The sequence below is a fragment of the Pezoporus wallicus genome, unplaced genomic scaffold, assembly GCF_028554395.1.
Source record: "Pezoporus wallicus isolate ANWC-B61680 ecotype Strahan unplaced genomic scaffold, APGP_CSIRO_Pwel_v1 contig_6999, whole genome shotgun sequence".
Lineage (NCBI taxonomy): Eukaryota > Metazoa > Chordata > Aves > Psittaciformes > Psittacidae > Pezoporus > Pezoporus wallicus.
In genome coordinates, this window is record NW_026640180.1 from 36,630 (window position 1) to 54,322 (window position 17,693).

Genomic DNA, 17,693 nt, shown 5'->3' on the forward strand with positions numbered 1-17,693 from the left:
TACATATGGTGTCCTTACAATGCTGTATCTCCCTTTGAACAATGCCTTTTTTTTTTTTTTTTACTTTTCCAATTTTCTTAAATTATTTTGTGTTGGTTTTGCCATTTTCATGTTTCTTGGCAATAATATCTGTACGAGTGTTCAACCTCCATTATGTGATTGGAAAGATGAGCACACTGATGTACCCCTACACTGCCAGCCCTTGGTGGAGCAGTGTGGTGGTTTGGGCTTTTGCTGTATGAATCTGTGCATTCAGAGTAACTGCCCTGAGAAATGGTCTAGGAGTGGATAGCTAGGCATTCATAATCCTGGTATTGTAATAGCTATTTCTGGATTTTGATGATTTAGGCTGGAACTTCAGTTATTTAAAGAAGTGTTTAACAACTGACAGGCCAGTTAAGATCTGGTAATGTCATTGATTTCAACAGATTTAATTGATTTTAAACAGATCTAATGGATTTCAACAGATTTAATTGATCTCAACAGATTTGATGTAGTTGAAAGGTATTGGATCAAGTTCAAGAGTTTTCTTGAATGTCAGTTGTGTAGATATGTGGTGTGCATGCAATATTAACAGAATCCAAATAGCTAATGGAATTGTTTTATGAATTGTTTTACGTGTACATATGTTTTTCCTCTCTAAAATTACACTAGCTAACTTTTGTAAGCTGGCATGGAAACATGTTTATGATGTTTAGTTGCACCATGTTTGATGCTTTTACAGTGCAATACTTGTATACTCTGAATTAAACCAAAGGTAATTTTTTTCATGCTCTCTCTACTGTAGTGCATGACAGTCTTTTCTACATTTGTAATAGATGTAAAACAAGCCAGATCATACATCCTGTTTTTACTTAAAACATGTATAAGAAGTCTTTTTTGTTCAAAATGTAGTATAAACTAAATTGCATTATATTAACCCAAGTGTATTTTCCTAAGCATAGTTATGATTAAATAAACTTTATTAAGGAACTTTCAGCTTCTGTCTCCCACTTATTAATGTCTGTGAAAGCCATTTGTAACTAAAGGCAGGAGCAGTGCAAGCATCATTGATGGAGCTCTGCCAGACCTCAAGCCAGCATGATCTGGGGGAGCCAGTACAGAGGTGTCATGTGCACTTGACTGCAGACAGGGGTAATGGCTCCAGAAACAGCTTTTCTCTTTGATTAAATGTTTTCTCATAAGCAGTGCACCCTCCGCAAAGTCATCGTTGTCTGTCAATGGGAATTTGGGTTTCTGAGCCATGCAGTTAGTCAAGCAGCAAAGAGCAGGGTGCACCGCTACCATGGGCCATAGCCTTGGTGCTATGCAGGGTGGCAGGGCTGTCATCACCTGGGTATGGGCAGGTTTGGGGTTGCTCCCCTTGAAGTCTTGTAGACGGCGTGTATGCCGTTCATGGTACAGCCAAGGTGTAGGGCAAGGAACAGGAGTGGTACACAAGCCTGCCCACAGACTGCAAGGGACATACTCTGAAAGCATGGCATACAAATGGCAGGGTCTGAATGCTCTTTGCTGTGAGTTAATGATTTCAAACTGGATGGATGGAGGAGGCCCTGCCCTTTGCACCCCAGCTACTGCTGCCCCCCACCCCTGGGAAGCCATTCTGGGGACAAGGCACCTGAAATGAGAGCACACACAAGTCAGCTGGCAACCTAAGAAACCATTTTTTCCTTCAAGCCTGCAGTCAGGTCACGCTTATCTCTGACTAGATCCTTGCACCTTGGCAGAAAAACTGCTAGTTTTTCCTGATAGAAAACCATGATAAAACCTGCTGGGCTGAAAACATGCTTAGGAGGTACTATATGCCAAGTTGTTTCTTTACGGAACTGGGTAGCCGAGCACAGGCACATGGTCCAGTGGTACCCTGCAGGCCAGTGTGAATTTCTGCCCGCACACCAATATGCCCCAAAGGTAAGTTAGCTCAATTGGAAGATAGCTTAGCTTCCTGCTGGCTTCCATGGGAACAGCGCTCATGTCATAAATTAAGACTTACGTCTTAATTCAGCTGTCTTGTTCAGGCTTTGCTCATGCTCTGAAGGAGCCAAAATGGTGGGTAGGTGCCTGGGTTTGGTTTGGTGGTTGTTTTTTTGTTTGTTTTTAAAGTTTAGCCATGCTGACACAAGCGGCTTTACCTTGTACGTGCACAGTATAACCTACACATAGGAAAAGGTAATTCTAGAAGGGTGAAACCCTTCCCTTGGCCAGGTTGTATTTTTAAGCTTGGTAAACTGAGCTCCCCACATCTCCCTCCTTTGCTGGAAGCACCAGACCTTTAGCAATGCAATGTCATGACAGTGCTCTGACACCCTTGGGCTCAAGCCAGATGGCACAACCTGTCCCTTGCCTATGGGCTGAACGGAGGAGCCATTCTTGGTCTCCTTCAGCCCTGTATGGGTCAGAGCACTCAGACTGCTGCCATCTGAGAACAGGAGAGAAGGAGAGGGGTCTGGTGAGGTTCGTGCCTGCGTTTGTTTCCATCACAAGTAGAAGGAGAGTGGGAAGATGGCGACTGGTCCCTTGGTGGGGATGACAGGGACAGGGACACTGGCAGTGCCCTGGGTGATCACAAAGCTGCAGGACCACCTCCTGAGTGTGCCTTAACCAGGGACTCAGGAGGTGAAACTGCCCAGGGCCTCCTGGAGATCTCAAGAGCACATGCTTGTAGCATATACACAGCTGCAGCACTGCGGACATGCACTCCACGCTCCTCAGCTAACGCATGGGCAGCACAGCACATGTTTGCCAACCCTGTGATCTGGCCTGGCTGTTTGCACCCTGTTCAGCATCCCTGAGCCCTGCAGGCTGAGCCCCTTTCCCACTGCTGTGCCGAGGGTCCTGGTTTTAATAAAGGGTTCATATGCTGCTTCAGTCCTTCCAAAAGGCACTAAGCCCTGGTCCCGCTCAGAGCCGGCCAGACTAACCCTGATGGTTTGAGGGCTTTTTTCCCTTTTTCCCCTTTTTCTTCTTGACTCAGTGCTGCCTGGTGAGGCTGGACCAGGGACCTGAGGCACAGAATAATTCCCAGATGCAGCCACAGCCACACCATGGCACCCAATGTGTGACACGGGAAATTACCACCTGCTCATTCTCGACAGCAGCTGGTCAATAATTTCCCCTGGTGCTGCAGGATGCTACTGGCTGGCCTGCAGAGGCACAGCCCTCCTCGGCCACCGGAGGAACCACCAGGATGGTGCAATGTGCTGCCAGGGCATGGACCCGCCATCAAGTCATGTTGGGCAACCCCAGCAGTTTAGCTACAAGATCACTGAGGGCAGTTGTTGATGAAGGGAGTATACAGCAATTGCAAGCTGCGAATCACAGGAAAATCAGTGGGAAGCAAATGTTTGAACCTTTCAGTTCATTAGATTCCCTGCCCTATGCGCCTCTTTGCACATTAGAGTCTGTTTTCGGAGCGTTAAAGGTAGCAGCATGGGACTTGTTCTGCTCTTGCCATGAAAAGCAGTGGCCATGTTCCTGGGCTGGGAGTCCCTGCCGTGAGCAGCTCTGACAGGGAATAGCCACTGGGCAGGAAAAGGAAGCTTCTCTGTGAGCTGGCACCACACAGGGTGTGTGCCAAACGGCACGTCCCTGCTCAGGGTTGCAGGGAGATGCAGTCCCCACACCACACTGCCCCACTCCAACCCAGCACTGGGCTCTGCCAGGACATCAAGGAATACCCCATCCAGGTACACCAACACCCCTGGGTGCTGCAACGCACAGGCTCAAAGGCAACTCCAGCCAGCCTTAGCTGAATACACCAAAATCTGCCCCTCTGTATGTCTTTGCCTGGATTTTAACTACTGCATCCAAAGCCATAAGCTGTGTTTTTGTGCGGATGGTTCTGCTGAACACACTGCTGGAGCAGCCATAAGTAACTGCACCCTGCTAGTGTACACTGAGACACCCACAAAGAGCAGGCCTTCCCAGGGCTGATCCTCTCTAGCCCTCTCCTTATGCCTCAGTTCTGCACAGACTCAAACCACCTTTGCTTTTGGCTGCTGTGCTGAGATTAAATTGGCTGCTGTCCACAGGCATGGTAAAAACTGTGTTACCTTTCAGGCTGTCTGGCATAAACCAGACACGAACCCTCCCTTTGAGAAGCATTTCCGAGCAGCTCTTCAGCTCCGGTGTAATTCAGGCCTGGGAGCTCATAAAAGGCACGTCTGTGCTTTCATTCAGGAACTAACTGCTTCCACATTACAACGTTCTGCATGCTGATGTTTAGCATCTGTCAGGGCACACATTTTCATCCCCAGCTGGGGCTCTCATGGCACAGCACAGCCTTTGCAAAGGCCCTACAATCCCAGCCTAGCACCAAGCCCCGCACTGCCCCAGCGCACCGCTTGCGCCTCTGGGCTGGACCCAGAAGGACACCGGGCATGGAAGGCATGCATGCACATCCCCCTTTTTGTCCTTTTTGTCCACCTCCATCAGCCCACGTGCAGCCCAGCTGTGTTTGTAGAAAGGCTGCCCCTAGACCACGGGACCTGCTTCACCAAACACTTGCCTTGGCTGCAGTTCCTCACGCCCAGCCCCTGGGCTGAGGACCACCGCTGTAACACAGGCATGTCTTTCTGCACGCAGAGCTGTTTGCCTTTCATGTTGTGTGTTTCCAGACATACAGCAGCAGAGGAATGTTACAGGGAACGCCTGGTTTGGATTTGTCAAGCTGGTTTGAACAGACCACAGCCAGACCCTTTTCCTGCCTCCCGGTTTAGCTTTTTCCAGGCCTGCTTTCCTAGGACAGGGGGGTTGGAACTAGATGACGTTAAGGTCCTTTCCAACCCTAACTATTCTATGATTCTATGACTGCTCCACATAACCCCAGCTAAAGAGGAAGTGCAAGCTTCTCCTTCATGCTTTTATCTACCTCCCTGTTAAATCCTGTTACTGGCATGAGACAGGTTCTCCTCAAAGCACAAAACTTTATGTATCTGTGTGACAGCATGAGTGAAACAGGCAGTCTTTGGTTAGCTCTGTCTGGAAGGGACATTTTAGGCAGCAAGATGGGGCTGGTGACGGGTTTCTGCATGCTGGCCCTGTGGAAATGTCTAAACATAGCTGCAGTGCAGGCCGGAAGAGGCATTTTTAAACATCATCCAAACTGAAACATAGACCTGCTCAAACAAGCCCAGAGGCAGCCATGCAGATGATGCAGGGGCTGGAGCCTCTTCCATGAAGACAGGCTAAGAGAGTTGGGGTTGTTGGGAGAAGAGAAGGCTCTGGGGACACCTTATAGCAGCCTTCCAGTACCTAAAGGGAGCCAACAAGAGATCTGGAGAGGGGCTTTTTACAAGGGCATGGAGTAACAGGACAAGGGGGAATGGCTTTAAACTGAAAGAGGGGAGATTTAGATTAGGTATTAGGAAAAAGTTCTTCCCTGTGAGGTTGGTGAAGCACTGGCACAGGCTGCCCAGAGAAGCTGCTGCTGCCCCATCCCTAGAAGCTTTCAGGGCCTGGTTGAACGGGGCTTTGAACAGCCTGGTCTAGTGGAAGGTGTCCCTGCCCATGGCAGAGGGGGTTGGAAGTGGATAACGTTTAAGGTCCCTTCCAAACCAAACCAGTTTGGGATTCTGGGATTCTGTGATAAAGCAGCCCAGGCCCAAAGGAGCACACAGACATGGAGGTGGGAGGGGGAGCCCAAATAACACCCTCTCACGACCATCATCACTGTCATCAGCCCGTCAAAGGCTCATTTGCACAAGCCTAGACCTGCACAGGGGCACAAGGGAAGCCAGGAACTGAAGGACTTGTGAAGAATGAATGAGCCCCTTTCAGAGCCCTTAGCAGCTCTTGTCCAGGAGCAAAACCCATCACCACAAGTCTTTGTCTTTGAGGAAATGTCATCATGAACACCCAAAAGGAGGGTGTAAAGAGGATGGAGCCAGGGTCTTGAAAGTGTGAGGTGTCCCTGCAGGGGGGTTGGAACTAGCTGATATTAAGGTCCTTTCCAACCCAAACCATTCTATGATTGTATGATAGGGCCTGAGGCAATGGGCACAAACTGAAACACTCTTTTACTGTGAGGGTGAGAGCAGGGGCACAGGCTAACAGGGAGCTTGTCTCCATCCTCCGAGATAGTAAAATCCATCTAGACACAGTACTGGGCAGGCTGCTCAAGGTGGCCCTGCTTGAGCAGGGCACTGGACCAGAGGACCTCAAGAGGATCCTTCAACCTCCGCCATGCTGTGAGCCTGTGTATCATGAAGCTCTCCACATCACCTTTTGGGCTAAAGAGAATTGCTGTCTGAGGACGTGGGACACGCCATGGAATGCAGGGGAAGAGTAGTTTGAGATTGCACAGGACTTTTTTCAGGAGGAGAAAAGGGAGGATTTAGGTGTTTTGGGGAACAAGTGTACAAAATAGAGGGTAAGGGGATAAAGAGGGCTACTTCTGTGTAAATAGTCAGCTAGTTGGTACACTTGTCTGGCCATGCCCTGTATCTTATCAGCACATTTTGTCCCGTATCCTTACTAAATTTAACCTTCCTGAGTGAGGGCTCTGTATTCCCTGTCCATGTGTGCATATGGGGATGAGAGGGTGTGTGAGACTGAACTGAAATCAAACTCCACCCTCCATTGTCTCACAGACTAGTATGAGAAGCTGAGATGGGATTCCACTAACTACTGTCTCAGGGATGGGTGGGAGGAGTTGAGGTAAGGCCCCAGCTCCACTGCCGAGAGAAGGGTATGAGGAACTGAAATGGGACTCCACTGTCAATTGCCTGAGAGATGGGTGGGAGGAGCCCCTTATCTTGAGGACTGGTGTGAAGAATTTCTGCCCATTATCCCAAGAATTGCTGCAAACAAGTGCAGTTGCAGAGCTGGCTGCAAGGCCAGAGAAACTGGTCCACCAGGAACGTGTAGTACCTGACATTAAGAACAGAGGTACTACCCCCAGCTCATAATAATGTAAGGAGTAAAAGGTAATCACCATGAAGGACACCTCCATGAGGACACCAACTACTACAGACTCTTGGGGACACTGCTCTAATACTGACTACGAACCTTGGATGACTCCCACCACCTCCCTGAGGACTTATGTCCCCCCAGGACACTACTGGATCCATGATGGTGACTCTCTCTGCACACCGAATTCTTGCTTCATTTCTCTTTTTTTTTCCAATCTTATTGCTGTTATTTTTTTTTTTACAATAATTTATTTTGTTATATTGTCTTTTTGTAATAAACCAACTGATCGATTATGGTACTTGATCTCGTTTGCATCTTAATTTCAGTCTTGGGATCACTAATGAAACGGGTCTGACCCTGAGGTTTCAGGGCAGCAACTGGAGTGAAACCATGCATCTAACCACAGCTAGTGAAGCTGGAGAAATGATGAAATGGCCTGGGAGAACAGGGGTGTGGGGGTCTTTAAGGGCCAGCTCAGGGTGTCAGAGCATTCAGTTTGTTCTGGGGGAGTACAAAGCAGCACAACCAGGTGTCCTGGCCAGCTGTGTGGCTGTAGCAAGACTGTGTACCACAAAGTGGAGTGGAACTGAGGCCTCAGGGGCTCACATCTTCAGATACTAGCAACTGGGAAAGCAGTGTCACTTGAATGTTTAGCCCAGCAGCTGTGTGCACATCACTTGTGCATACAGGCTCGTGATGCTGTGTTTGCATTAAGGGCTGTGTCTATGATGTGTGTGGCCAGCAGTGTATATGTATGTGGTATGTGTGCTCCGTGCCTCCTGGGAAAGCACTTCAGCCTTTAGTGGCTGGACCTGACAGCATGGAGCTGCAGCAGCCTGACCTCTCTTTGGCTCTCAGCCCTGGCATGATATGCTCTCCTCTAACATCAGCCTTCCTACTGGGGCTGTTGTTAGCAGGATGCTTATGCCCACATAAGAGTGCTTTGTCAGAAATTTGAAAAGGATACAAGGGAGAAAGTGTCCTTGAAAAGTTTTATTCTACACCCTCAGTTTCAGAAACCTTTACACAAGCTACAGAAACCAAGTGAAGCAGTGAGTTGCAAAAGTTTCCTCTTCAGGCATATGATCAGACCTGCTTTTAATTAATTCATCTTTCCAGTGTCCAAAAGCAGGGTGCTGCACTTGCCCCAGATGTGGAAGGACCTGATTTTTGGTTGATGTTGTCAAATTACTATCAGCCACTAGGCGGGTCATACCCACACTACAGCATTCCCTGCTCCTCCCCACTCTCTCCACCCCTTTCCACTTCGGAAAGGCAGTTCCCAAGGAGCAGCTGTTTCACCTCTCACAGCAAGGTACCAGCCACTTAACTGATGCAAAATGGCTGCAGTTCAGCAGATGAATCAAGTGTGGACTTGTGGAGATCCCTCCAGGCCTGCTTCCAAAACCATGCCTATCTGCCTTTAAAAAGGAGTCCTGAATATCAACAAGCAACAAGGTTCTCCAGAGGATGTTCTGTCTTCTACCTTGCTCAGATGATGAGCAATGCTATCTTCTCCCTGTGGTTTTCAGGTTTTCCACCAGGGAGGGAGGTTTTTTGGTCCTATAAGCAGCAGTGCGTGGGATCCGTGACCCTCTGATGGTGCTGATGTATGGCAGAAGGGGAGGCTCCCGCACCACCAACGTGGTACCCTGGGGAGTATAGGCTCGGAGCAACAGTTTCTCTTCCGGGTGAGCTGTCACTGCAACCCAACCTGCACAGCCAAGAAGAACACTCAGTCAGTGAGAAAAGTTCTAGGATCAGAATGACGGTTCTGACACAAACTCGCTGCCTCCCATGATGTCCAAGACCCTGAGCTACCCAGGTGTGACTTTGAGAAACCAGGCTCAAAGGTTATACCAGCCCTTTCCCTATAGAAGGCAGCACTCAAAGCCACATCTTACTCTCCCCAGACACAGCTCTTTTCTGTGGTGGGAACTACCACCACCACAATAGTGACGCTTTCCAATCCATGGTCCTTTCCCTCTCACCTGGACAGCCAGAAGTGTCACAGCCATTCCTGATGCTGTGGAACGTGTATGGCAGCCAGACATAAAGCATTCCAATGTGGTCATCCTGTACAAGCATGGCTGTCAATCTCCTTCCCCGAGGCTACCAAGCTTCAGCTGGACAGTCATAGCTGCCCTGATTTTGTGTTGGTGAAAGTCCTGCTCTGAGCAGGAAGTACTGCTTCATCCCTTCACAGGCCTCTTCCCATCCACGTTTCTAGGATGCAGACCCTGCAAAGTGAACTAATGAAGAAATACTAAATTACCTGCAGAAGAAAGTTTGATATCTGCGACTGCCTCAGTCGTACCAATTCCTTTCAGTGTAATGTCCTCGGGGATAAGGGGAGGGAACTCTTTCATTCGCTCTTCCCCACCCATAGGAACCTAAGATCAAAACACAGAGAAAAGATTTAACAGTCAAGAGGCACTCCAGCACTCCTGCCTTAAACTGGTAAGCAAGACACAGGTGGGAATAAAGATAACAGACCACTGTCAGCCAAGTAACAACTGGCTTGAATACCCTACAAGTGTTATTTCAGGTTTGCCAAGAACAGAATCAAGATCACACCCTCAGCAACCCAGTGGGAGCCCAGAGGTACAAAGGTGGAGTGCCCACTGCAGGACTCAGCCTTGACGTGAGTGACAGCACTTGTTCTCAATGTGCACAGGGTTGGAGCTCACCCCACAAGGACAGCTCACCCCATTCTCCATCAATCTGCAAATGCTACACAGTATGTGGCATATACCAAGGAAAAAGCCACACCATCAAAAATGAAAGCATGTGCAGAGGATCCAGTGGTGAAAGAGTAAGAAAGGTACATTTTCCAACTGCAATCTGTTCTGAAACCCCAGCCTGAAGTTTGCCATGGAAAATGTCCCTGTAGCTGCCTGTACTTTAAGGCTGCTCAAGAAAAGGCAAGCATCAGAGAGCAGAGCACTGCAAAACTTAACAGCCTGAATGCTAGAAACAAGAGCTCTGCTGAAAATGTATCATCTTGGGTGTTGTCTCCTAAATAAGCTGCAGCCATGCAGTCTGTGCAGGACGGCTCCACACTGCAGATCTTCACTTACGCACTGCTGAAGCCCAAACTCTTGACACAGGCTGCTTTTCCTTATCAGCTGTGCTCCAGGCAGGGCGCTGCACCAGGTGGGACAGCCTGCCTATCTGCAACCAAGAGCTCACCACAGCACCTCCTCTTACCTTTAGTAACTCGTGGCCAGCATGCTTCTTGTAGATGGCATCTGCATTACTCAGGGAAGTAACGTGGACTGGCAACAGGTTAGAAGCCACGACAGAAAACCAGGCAGACTTTTCTCCCTAAGAAACAAGAAGAGAATGTTACTTATGGTAACAGAAAAGCAGCCCTGAATTGCTCACTCCTGCATGTTGACAACCTGTATGACTGATGCCCCCTCCTTGGCCTGGGTTTTTGCCTCTGTCACTGCAGAGAAGAAAGTTTATATAAAGAGGGGAGCTGAGCTCCTAGGAGAGAAGTAACCACAGCTTCATCACCCTGCCTCAAAGCACGCCCAGTATCAGATCCCCTGCCACACATCTGCTTAGCTCACCATCCAAGAGATCTTTGCTCTTAATTCCCAAGAACAAGTTCAGTGTGGTTATTCAGCATGAGAGCTGAGGGACAAATTCTGTGTAGTGCCTCTTCTCCCACCACTTTACATTTCTAACAGGCAACTCCCATTGAAGTTCCAAGCTGCTCTCAAGCTATGCAAAAATTGAACGTGAGGCAATTTCTGCAGGCACTCTCATAACTTCTGCATGCAGAGAAAACAAGGTTAGAAAGGGGACCAACCTCTACAAACACTGCTAGCAGCCTGAAATAAGGAAACCCAAGTGCAAAAATTCTTGAGATCTAATCTGATCTGATGCTGGGGTTCCTCTGTCATGACCTGAGCACAAGCATCTTCCTTCTCTGGAGGATGTAGACACACGAGACTGATACTACAGTGGACTGAGACAGATATGAAAGACCTCTCGGGCCCTAAATGTGCATAGCTCAGCTTGCTAGGAGCACTGTTACATAGAAAACAGGCTTATAGCATGAAGCCTACCTGCCAGCCCTGCTGCACTGGACGTGTCTCCAAGCCTGATCCTCTCGTCAGGAGATGGTGTGACACTTCTTTACCATGACAACACCAGCTAGGTTCTCCAAAGTCATCCATCATGACAAACAATGCCCTGTGGCAGCCCTGGGGCTGCCTGATATTGCAGACGGTATTTACTGCCAGCAAAATGTCACCTGCATTGCTGTCCTACTTTGTCAAGGTACACAAACCCAGGTGTTTCTTGAATCCCTGACAGAGCCCAACCAACATACCTAGAAGGTTCTTTTCTGAGAGCTCTGCCCAAGACAGTATGAATAAAGAGAGTTCCTTTCTGCTGGGTTGCCATCCTCACACTTTTCTTGAGGCATTACTTCTCTGTATTGCCAAGCTGTTTCTCAAGATGCTGCTCTGGATTCTCAACTACGATGGAGCTCCTCTGCCATACTGGTACACTGTTGATTCTGTGCCCCTCTACTCTGCTCTGGTGAGACCCCACCTGCAGTAATGCGTCCAGCTCTGGAGTCCTCAGCACAGGAAAGACATGGACCTGCTTGAGATGGTCCAGAGGAGGCCACAAAACACGACCAGAGGGCTGGAGCACCCCTCCTATGAGGAAAGGCTGAAAGAGTTGGGCTTGTTCAGCCTGGAGAAGAAAAGACTCTGGGGAGACCTTATTGCAGCCTTTCAATATTTGAAAGGGGCCTATAAGAAAGATGTGGAGAGACTTCAGCAGTGCCTGTTGGGATAGGATGATGGGTAATAATTTTAAACTAAAAGGGGAGATTCAGGCTGGACATGAGGAAGAAATTCTTTACAGTGAAGGTGGTAAAACACTGGCACAGGTTGCCTAGTGTGGCAGTGGATGCTCCATCCCTGGAGATATTCAAAGACAGGCTAGATGTGGTTCCCAGCAGCCTGATCTAGTTGAAGATGTCCCTGCTTATTGCAAGGGGGCTGGAACAGATGACCTTTGAAGGACCCTTCCAACCTAAACTATTCTTTGATTTTCTGAATTTACATGGTGCTTTTCTAACAGATTTCTTTTCTAACTGATTTCTAATCTCAAAAGCAGCAAAAAAAGGGTCTGGGAAGGCTACCTAGAAAACCTTTTATCCTCTGTTACTGTAATAAGTGATGAAGCAGCAGCTCACAAAATCCTTTCTTCGCTTACCTCTAAGTAGTCTATACGTCCCAAGGCTGCTAAAAACAAGGCCATTCCTGGCTTGAGAATGAAGGTCCGCGGAACAATGGCGCTTGTGGGCAAAACCAGCTTTACTTCTTTATCTGTCAGGAGATTTAAAACCTGCAAAATAAATCGTACCACTGTAACTCATTCCACATGTTCCAATGGGCATAAGGAAATTAATACTGATGTTATATTGAGAAGGGAAAAAGATCAGGTAGAGCAGTGTGAAGAACATTTAACAGAACAGTTCAGTTCTGGTTCACACATTAACTAGGAAAGAGGAGGAGGCAGGCATGTCACCAATCTTCATGGCAATGCAAGGGTCCACAATGAATTATAACAGCTGCCAGAAGCCTGTTGATCACAGGTTTGGGAATCCTGGGTCTCGCTGGAACAAGCTCACCCAGGATTTACTATGCTTTTATGGCATGAGTGGAGCCGCGTGGAGAGCTGGAGACCACCTTTGGCTATGATATTTGAATTACTTCACTTAGGTAGTGATGCAAAGTGCTGAATCAATACTAGCAGCAAAGCTAGCCTCAAATATTGCACTGAGAGAAAAGTGCCGGATCACACTGTGAAACAATGAAAACTGCAGTATGAGAGCCTGTCACACAGCATGGATCCCTACTCTAAGCACAGTGAAGCAAGCTCTCCTCTCTATGAGGGCTCCCAAATGCTCATGCTCCCTGTCGTCCTCTCCTGCCCCTTCCTTTCCTTCTCCTGGCTTAACTGGCTCATCTGTTTAGGTGCAAACTTGTTTCAGTTAAAGGATCCATCCCAAAGTCTGCTTAAAAGCCAGTGACTTAACTAGCAGTGCTCTAGCCACAGTGGTCTGATCACTTTCTACAGAAGCACTGTTCAAACACAGCTATGAAACAATGTGCAAGCCCAGGAAGCAGTGCCTTGAGGGAAATAACTTGCCTCCACATTGATGATGTCTCTTTCCTGAACACAGGAACTAAGAGCAGAAATGCTTTCAGCTGGGCCCCTCCTCCAATGCCACAGTCATGCAAATACAAGTTTGCAACAACCCAGTATTGAGGATTAACCAATTCACCATTAAAACACTGCACAAGGTGCAGCCAGATCCCCTAATGCATTTCCTGAGTTCAGAAGCAGATAACCTTTAGCTTCAAAGCCAACAGACTTCAACACCAACTTCTATGAGACAAGGACACTTTGCCCTACTTGGTGCAGGCTTTCTCATGTGTTTGACAATGCTTATACCAAAATCTGAGTCATCAGTAATCCTTTTGTAGGTTTCCCAGAAATCTGGCTTTGGAAGGAGTCATGAGGAAGCAGCTAAAAAACCCTCAAAGCTCCAAGGATTATGGACAAATTATAATTCCACCATATGCCAACAGCCACTTTCCTTCCTTCTTCTTCCAAAATAGTATTAAAACCCCAAGCCTGCTCATAACTGCCCGTCTATGTGGCAGATCCTGGCAATCTGCTTGTCTTCTACTTAGATCAAACACTGACTGCAGGAACAAAAACTGATCTGAAACATGGCATGTAGCTCTTCAAAAAGCACAGCAAGGATAATCAAAATCAGAAATGGCAGCAAGTATTTCTGGATTCAAGAAAGCCCCTTTTTTTCCTCATATTTATTCAACTCCAGAGGAGAAGAACATATCCCATCTCCAGCTACCAAACCAGATCTCTAATCTGATGATTGCCTTTACACTACCTAGAGCAAATTTCCATAGTAAAGTGGGTTATGATCTGGCAAATACATCTACCAGACAACCAGCAGTTTTCTAGTGTTCATGAAAGCAGCATCTGTATGAGCTGTGCAGTCTCAGCAGAGTTCCTGCACTTCATTCTCTTAAGAGCTTTTCTGTCTTCTTGTACTTCTTCTCAAAAAGATGACCTGCAGCTCTGCATATATATCACAGCAAACAAAAATCAGAACAAGGCTTTTTTGGATGTGTGCATTATATCAGCACTGACTTCAGAGCACAGGGGTAGGCCTGATGCATTGGAGCTACTAACAGGAACACTGCAGATCCTGGTAGCTTCAGGACAATGCTTTCTCAACGATCTGGTTCAGTCACACAACAGTTTTTTCTCCTAAGTTCCACCTTTTCAAGTAGGCTGGCAGAGCTAAAGAAGTGCAGACTTCATCAGGTGATGCAGGTATAAACCTGCTTACAGCACTATTGCTTACTTCCTGTCATTCAGAAGTTAAGAAAGTTTGATGATACAGTCATACAGTCCCTTTGGAAAGATCACAGTATGCACAACTCAGAAATGCAATGGCACTAACACAGTGAACCCTCCCCAAGTAAATACAAACCATATTTTAATACAATTGTTCAAACCAAAAGAATCCTAACCCCAGGACTGCAGCAGAAAAACTCTCCCACACACACAATGAAGGCAGAACAGTCTTCCCAAACCCTGTCATTCCAAAACACGGCACTGCAGAGTACATACACAATTTTCCTTTACAATCCCTGGAGTGTCGTAACACCAGCGAGCATCCTTCACTTCATTGTATGTGAACTCCTCCCTTTGCTCACGCTTCTTAGAAGCAGGTTTGGGATCTTCATCTATGCTGTAGGAGAGCATGTCAGGGTCAAAGTCAATCACACTAGACTTCTGCCGTTCAAACGTTCTTCCAACTCTTCCTGGATTAAAATGAAAGGTTCCTTGTAATTAATTTATTAACTTGCCTTTCTTTCAACAGGACATCTGTCCCTTCCCTTGCTTAAAAGGGATGCACATCAGTAATATGAAGGTAATAAAGACTTGTGTGGCTATAAACTTGTGTGCTCGAAGGAAATCCCTTCTATAATTCTTGCTTTGCATTTCTCAAGCCCCAGACCTTAGCAGGTCACAAGCTCTCCATTATTTTAGAGTAAAGCAGGCTGCCTTCTTTTTAGTGTGCCTCAGACTGTCAAACACAGCATTATTTGAAAAATCAGGGCTATCTTCTGGCAACCCCCGCTTTTGGATACATACTAAAATGATGTACAACCACTGTGACCCACAGCCAAAATAGCTCAGCAGCTTAGCACATGCTGATGGTAGGTGTGCTGAACTGAGGAAACCTCTGCAATGCTACTGAAACAATAGCTGAAAAATAAGTACTCAAAAGAAATACTAACGATTCCTCTTACGGAGGAGCTGGTGATCCAGCACTCAATTACTCAGAGAACAAAAACTGATAAAAATAACTTGAATGCAAGTTTGGAAAATTTTTAATTGCTACTACATAGCAGTACTTCCTGCAACTCCTGTACCAAATATAGGTCTTATTTCTGAAAAATAAATACATAATAATGTGTACGCCCCATCCGTGGCAGTGTCCAAAGCTAAGCTGGATGACCTTAGAGCAACCTGGGCCAGTGGAAGATGTACCTGTCAATGGCAGCGGGGCTGGAACTAGATGATCTTTGAGGCCCCTGCCAACTCAAACCATTCTGTGATTCTGTAATTAAATGGGAATGGGTTCAGAGTGGGGAGAAAGTACTTGACAAAACCAACCGGATTCTACAGGAGGTTAAAGAGTTAACAAGTCCTCTGTGTAATTAACTATTTTCATTGAGACAGAGGGGCAATACCTTTATTCAGACAATACTCACCCACTAAGTAACCTTGCTTTTTAAGGTTATTTAGGAGCTTCTTTTCTTCACTGCTTAGCTGATCTTCTGTTTTTGCTGCCTCCTCTTTCAGCCTCTCCTGCCTTCGGAATATCCTGTCACACGTAGGATTAATAATTGGAAATTTCAACAGATTCAGCGTTGTTCCTGGAAAAAAACGGAAGGCACATTTGGGCCTTTGACCATGAGGCACATTTAAACTCTGAAAAAGAGCAACAACAAAAAAAAAACCATCAAAATTAGTTCTCCAACTTTTGGGTGAAATCCAGTAACACAAAGTTGGAGGTGGAATGCCAGTTGCTCCCATAGTATCAGCTTCTGCAGCCAAGGCAGCAGAAACAAGCCATCCATCTGCTTGATATGTGCTTTCATTACTTTGATGAAAAGGGTCTCAAAGCCAAATAGCGCCAATACTGTTTTAGTATACCCCAGGCACGTTCCACCTCCAGGCAGCTTGGTTTTGTGTACAGGTGCTCATCAGTCCACCTCCCCGTCTCTCTAGACCAGCGTGTACCCCTGGTTGATAGGGGGATGGCAAGAAAAAGATCGGGTGCTGTCCCCACTGGCAAGGGAGCACACAGGCTGGCTGTAGCTTGCCAGCCCCCTTAGAGCTACATGATGCAGAGCACCCTCCGTGCATACCGAGCACCCTCGGTACCCTGAGGAAGACAACAAGCCAAAGCACATTACAGCACTGCAGCTCACTGCCCACAGTGGCAATGCTCCAGGGTGACAGGTTCTGTGACAAGGAGGGCAGCCCCGAGGTAAGCACCAGACCCCCACTGCAACAGGGACAGCATCAGCCCTGACCTGGCCAGGAGGAAACGGTGGCCCTGTCGATGATATCGGGAGCACGAGACTTGCAGTAGTCGGAGCGCAACAGGGTGTTGAAGAGCGTCGACTTGCCGGAGTTGGTGGCGCCCAGCAGGTACACATCGCCGGCGCACTTCCAGGAGCGCTGCAGCCGGCTGATCAGCCCCTCCATGCCAAAGCCCGTCTTGGCGCTCACCAGGCGGATGTCCACCAGTGGGGCTCCCCGCAGGCCGGCCTGGGCGCAGGCCTCCGCCACCCGCTGCCGCAGCCGCCCCAGGTGCCCGGGGGAGTCGGCGGGCAGCAGATCTACCTTGTTACCCACCACCAGCAGCCCGGCGGCAGGGACGTCGGGGCCCAGCAGCGCCGGCAGCTGGGACAGCACCGGGTCGGGCAGCTCCAGCACGTCGAGAAGATAGAGGAGGAGCGGGCCGCGGCCGTGGCGAAGGGGGCGGCGCAGGGCAGCGCTTACCACCAGCCGGTGCTGCTCGGCCGGCAGCTCCAGCCGCAAGGCCCGGCCGTAGTGGGCCAGCATCCAGCACCGCTGGCACACGGCTCCGCGCAACCCTGCCGCGCCGTCCGGGCCCTCCGACAGGCTCCGGAACTTCTCCGCCGGCATGAAGCCCGGCGCCGCGCTGTCGCGGCAGTGCAGCTCTGCCCCGCAGCCTGAGCAGCTCAGGCCGCTCAGCGGCACCGACGAATCGGGCCGCCCCGCCTCCACCACCCCCGAGCCCCGCTTCCGCCGCTCCCTGTCCAGCTTTCGCTCCCGACGGGGAAGGGGAACTGCCGCTTCTGTTGCTGCCGTTGCCGCAGCCGCTGTTGCCACTGCCGTTGCGGGCGCTGCCTCACTCGGCTCCGGCTCGTACTCGGGGAACACAAACAGCTCCTCTTCGCCGCTCGCTGTGCCCCCGCGGCGCAGCACCGGCGCCCAGGGCTGGGTGCGGGCCAGGCGACCCAGGAGCACCGGGGCCAAGCGGAGCATAGCGAAAACCACCCCTCGGAGCAGGAGCGACGGAAGCAGCACGTTTACCGGCTGCGCATGCGCGGCCGGTTTCCTCGCTGCCTCCTGGGATGCCAACGTGACGCGACGTGACGTGTCAG

The 17,693-nt window shown here is 48.7% G+C and overlaps 1 protein-coding gene across 1 annotated transcript; it reads right to left on the reverse strand.

Moving 5' to 3' along the window:
- Nucleotides 1-7,890: 7,890 nt before the first annotated feature.
- NOA1 (nitric oxide associated 1) lies at nt 7,891-17,575 on the reverse strand. The gene is made up of 7 exons (XM_057418020.1): nt 16,593-17,575; nt 15,765-15,929; nt 14,614-14,807; nt 12,157-12,288; nt 10,123-10,239; nt 9,188-9,305; nt 7,891-8,626 (listed from the first exon to the last, which is right to left on the reverse strand). Exons 1-7 carry the CDS (start codon nt 17,572-17,574, stop codon nt 8,421-8,423), a joined length of 1,914 nt encoding a protein of 637 aa, XP_057274003.1. The 5' UTR covers nt 17,575; the 3' UTR covers nt 7,891-8,420.
- Between the last annotated feature and the right edge of the window lie 118 nt (nt 17,576-17,693).

Bases quoted from the DNA above. Each gene is read 5' to 3' on its own strand.
- NOA1 (XM_057418020.1), bottom strand. From the start codon at position 17,574: ATGCTCCGCTTGGCCCCGGTGCTCCTGGGTCGCCTGGCCCGCACCCAG. The intron at 12,289-14,613 runs GTATGTACTCTG...TTTATTTTGCAG, and splicing joins GGATTGTAAAGGAAAATTGT to GTTTTAAATCTCCTGACAGA. The intron at 10,240-12,156 runs GTAAGCGAAGAA...CTTGTTTCTTAG, and splicing joins GACGTATAGACTACTTAGAG to GGAGAAAAGTCTGCCTGGTT.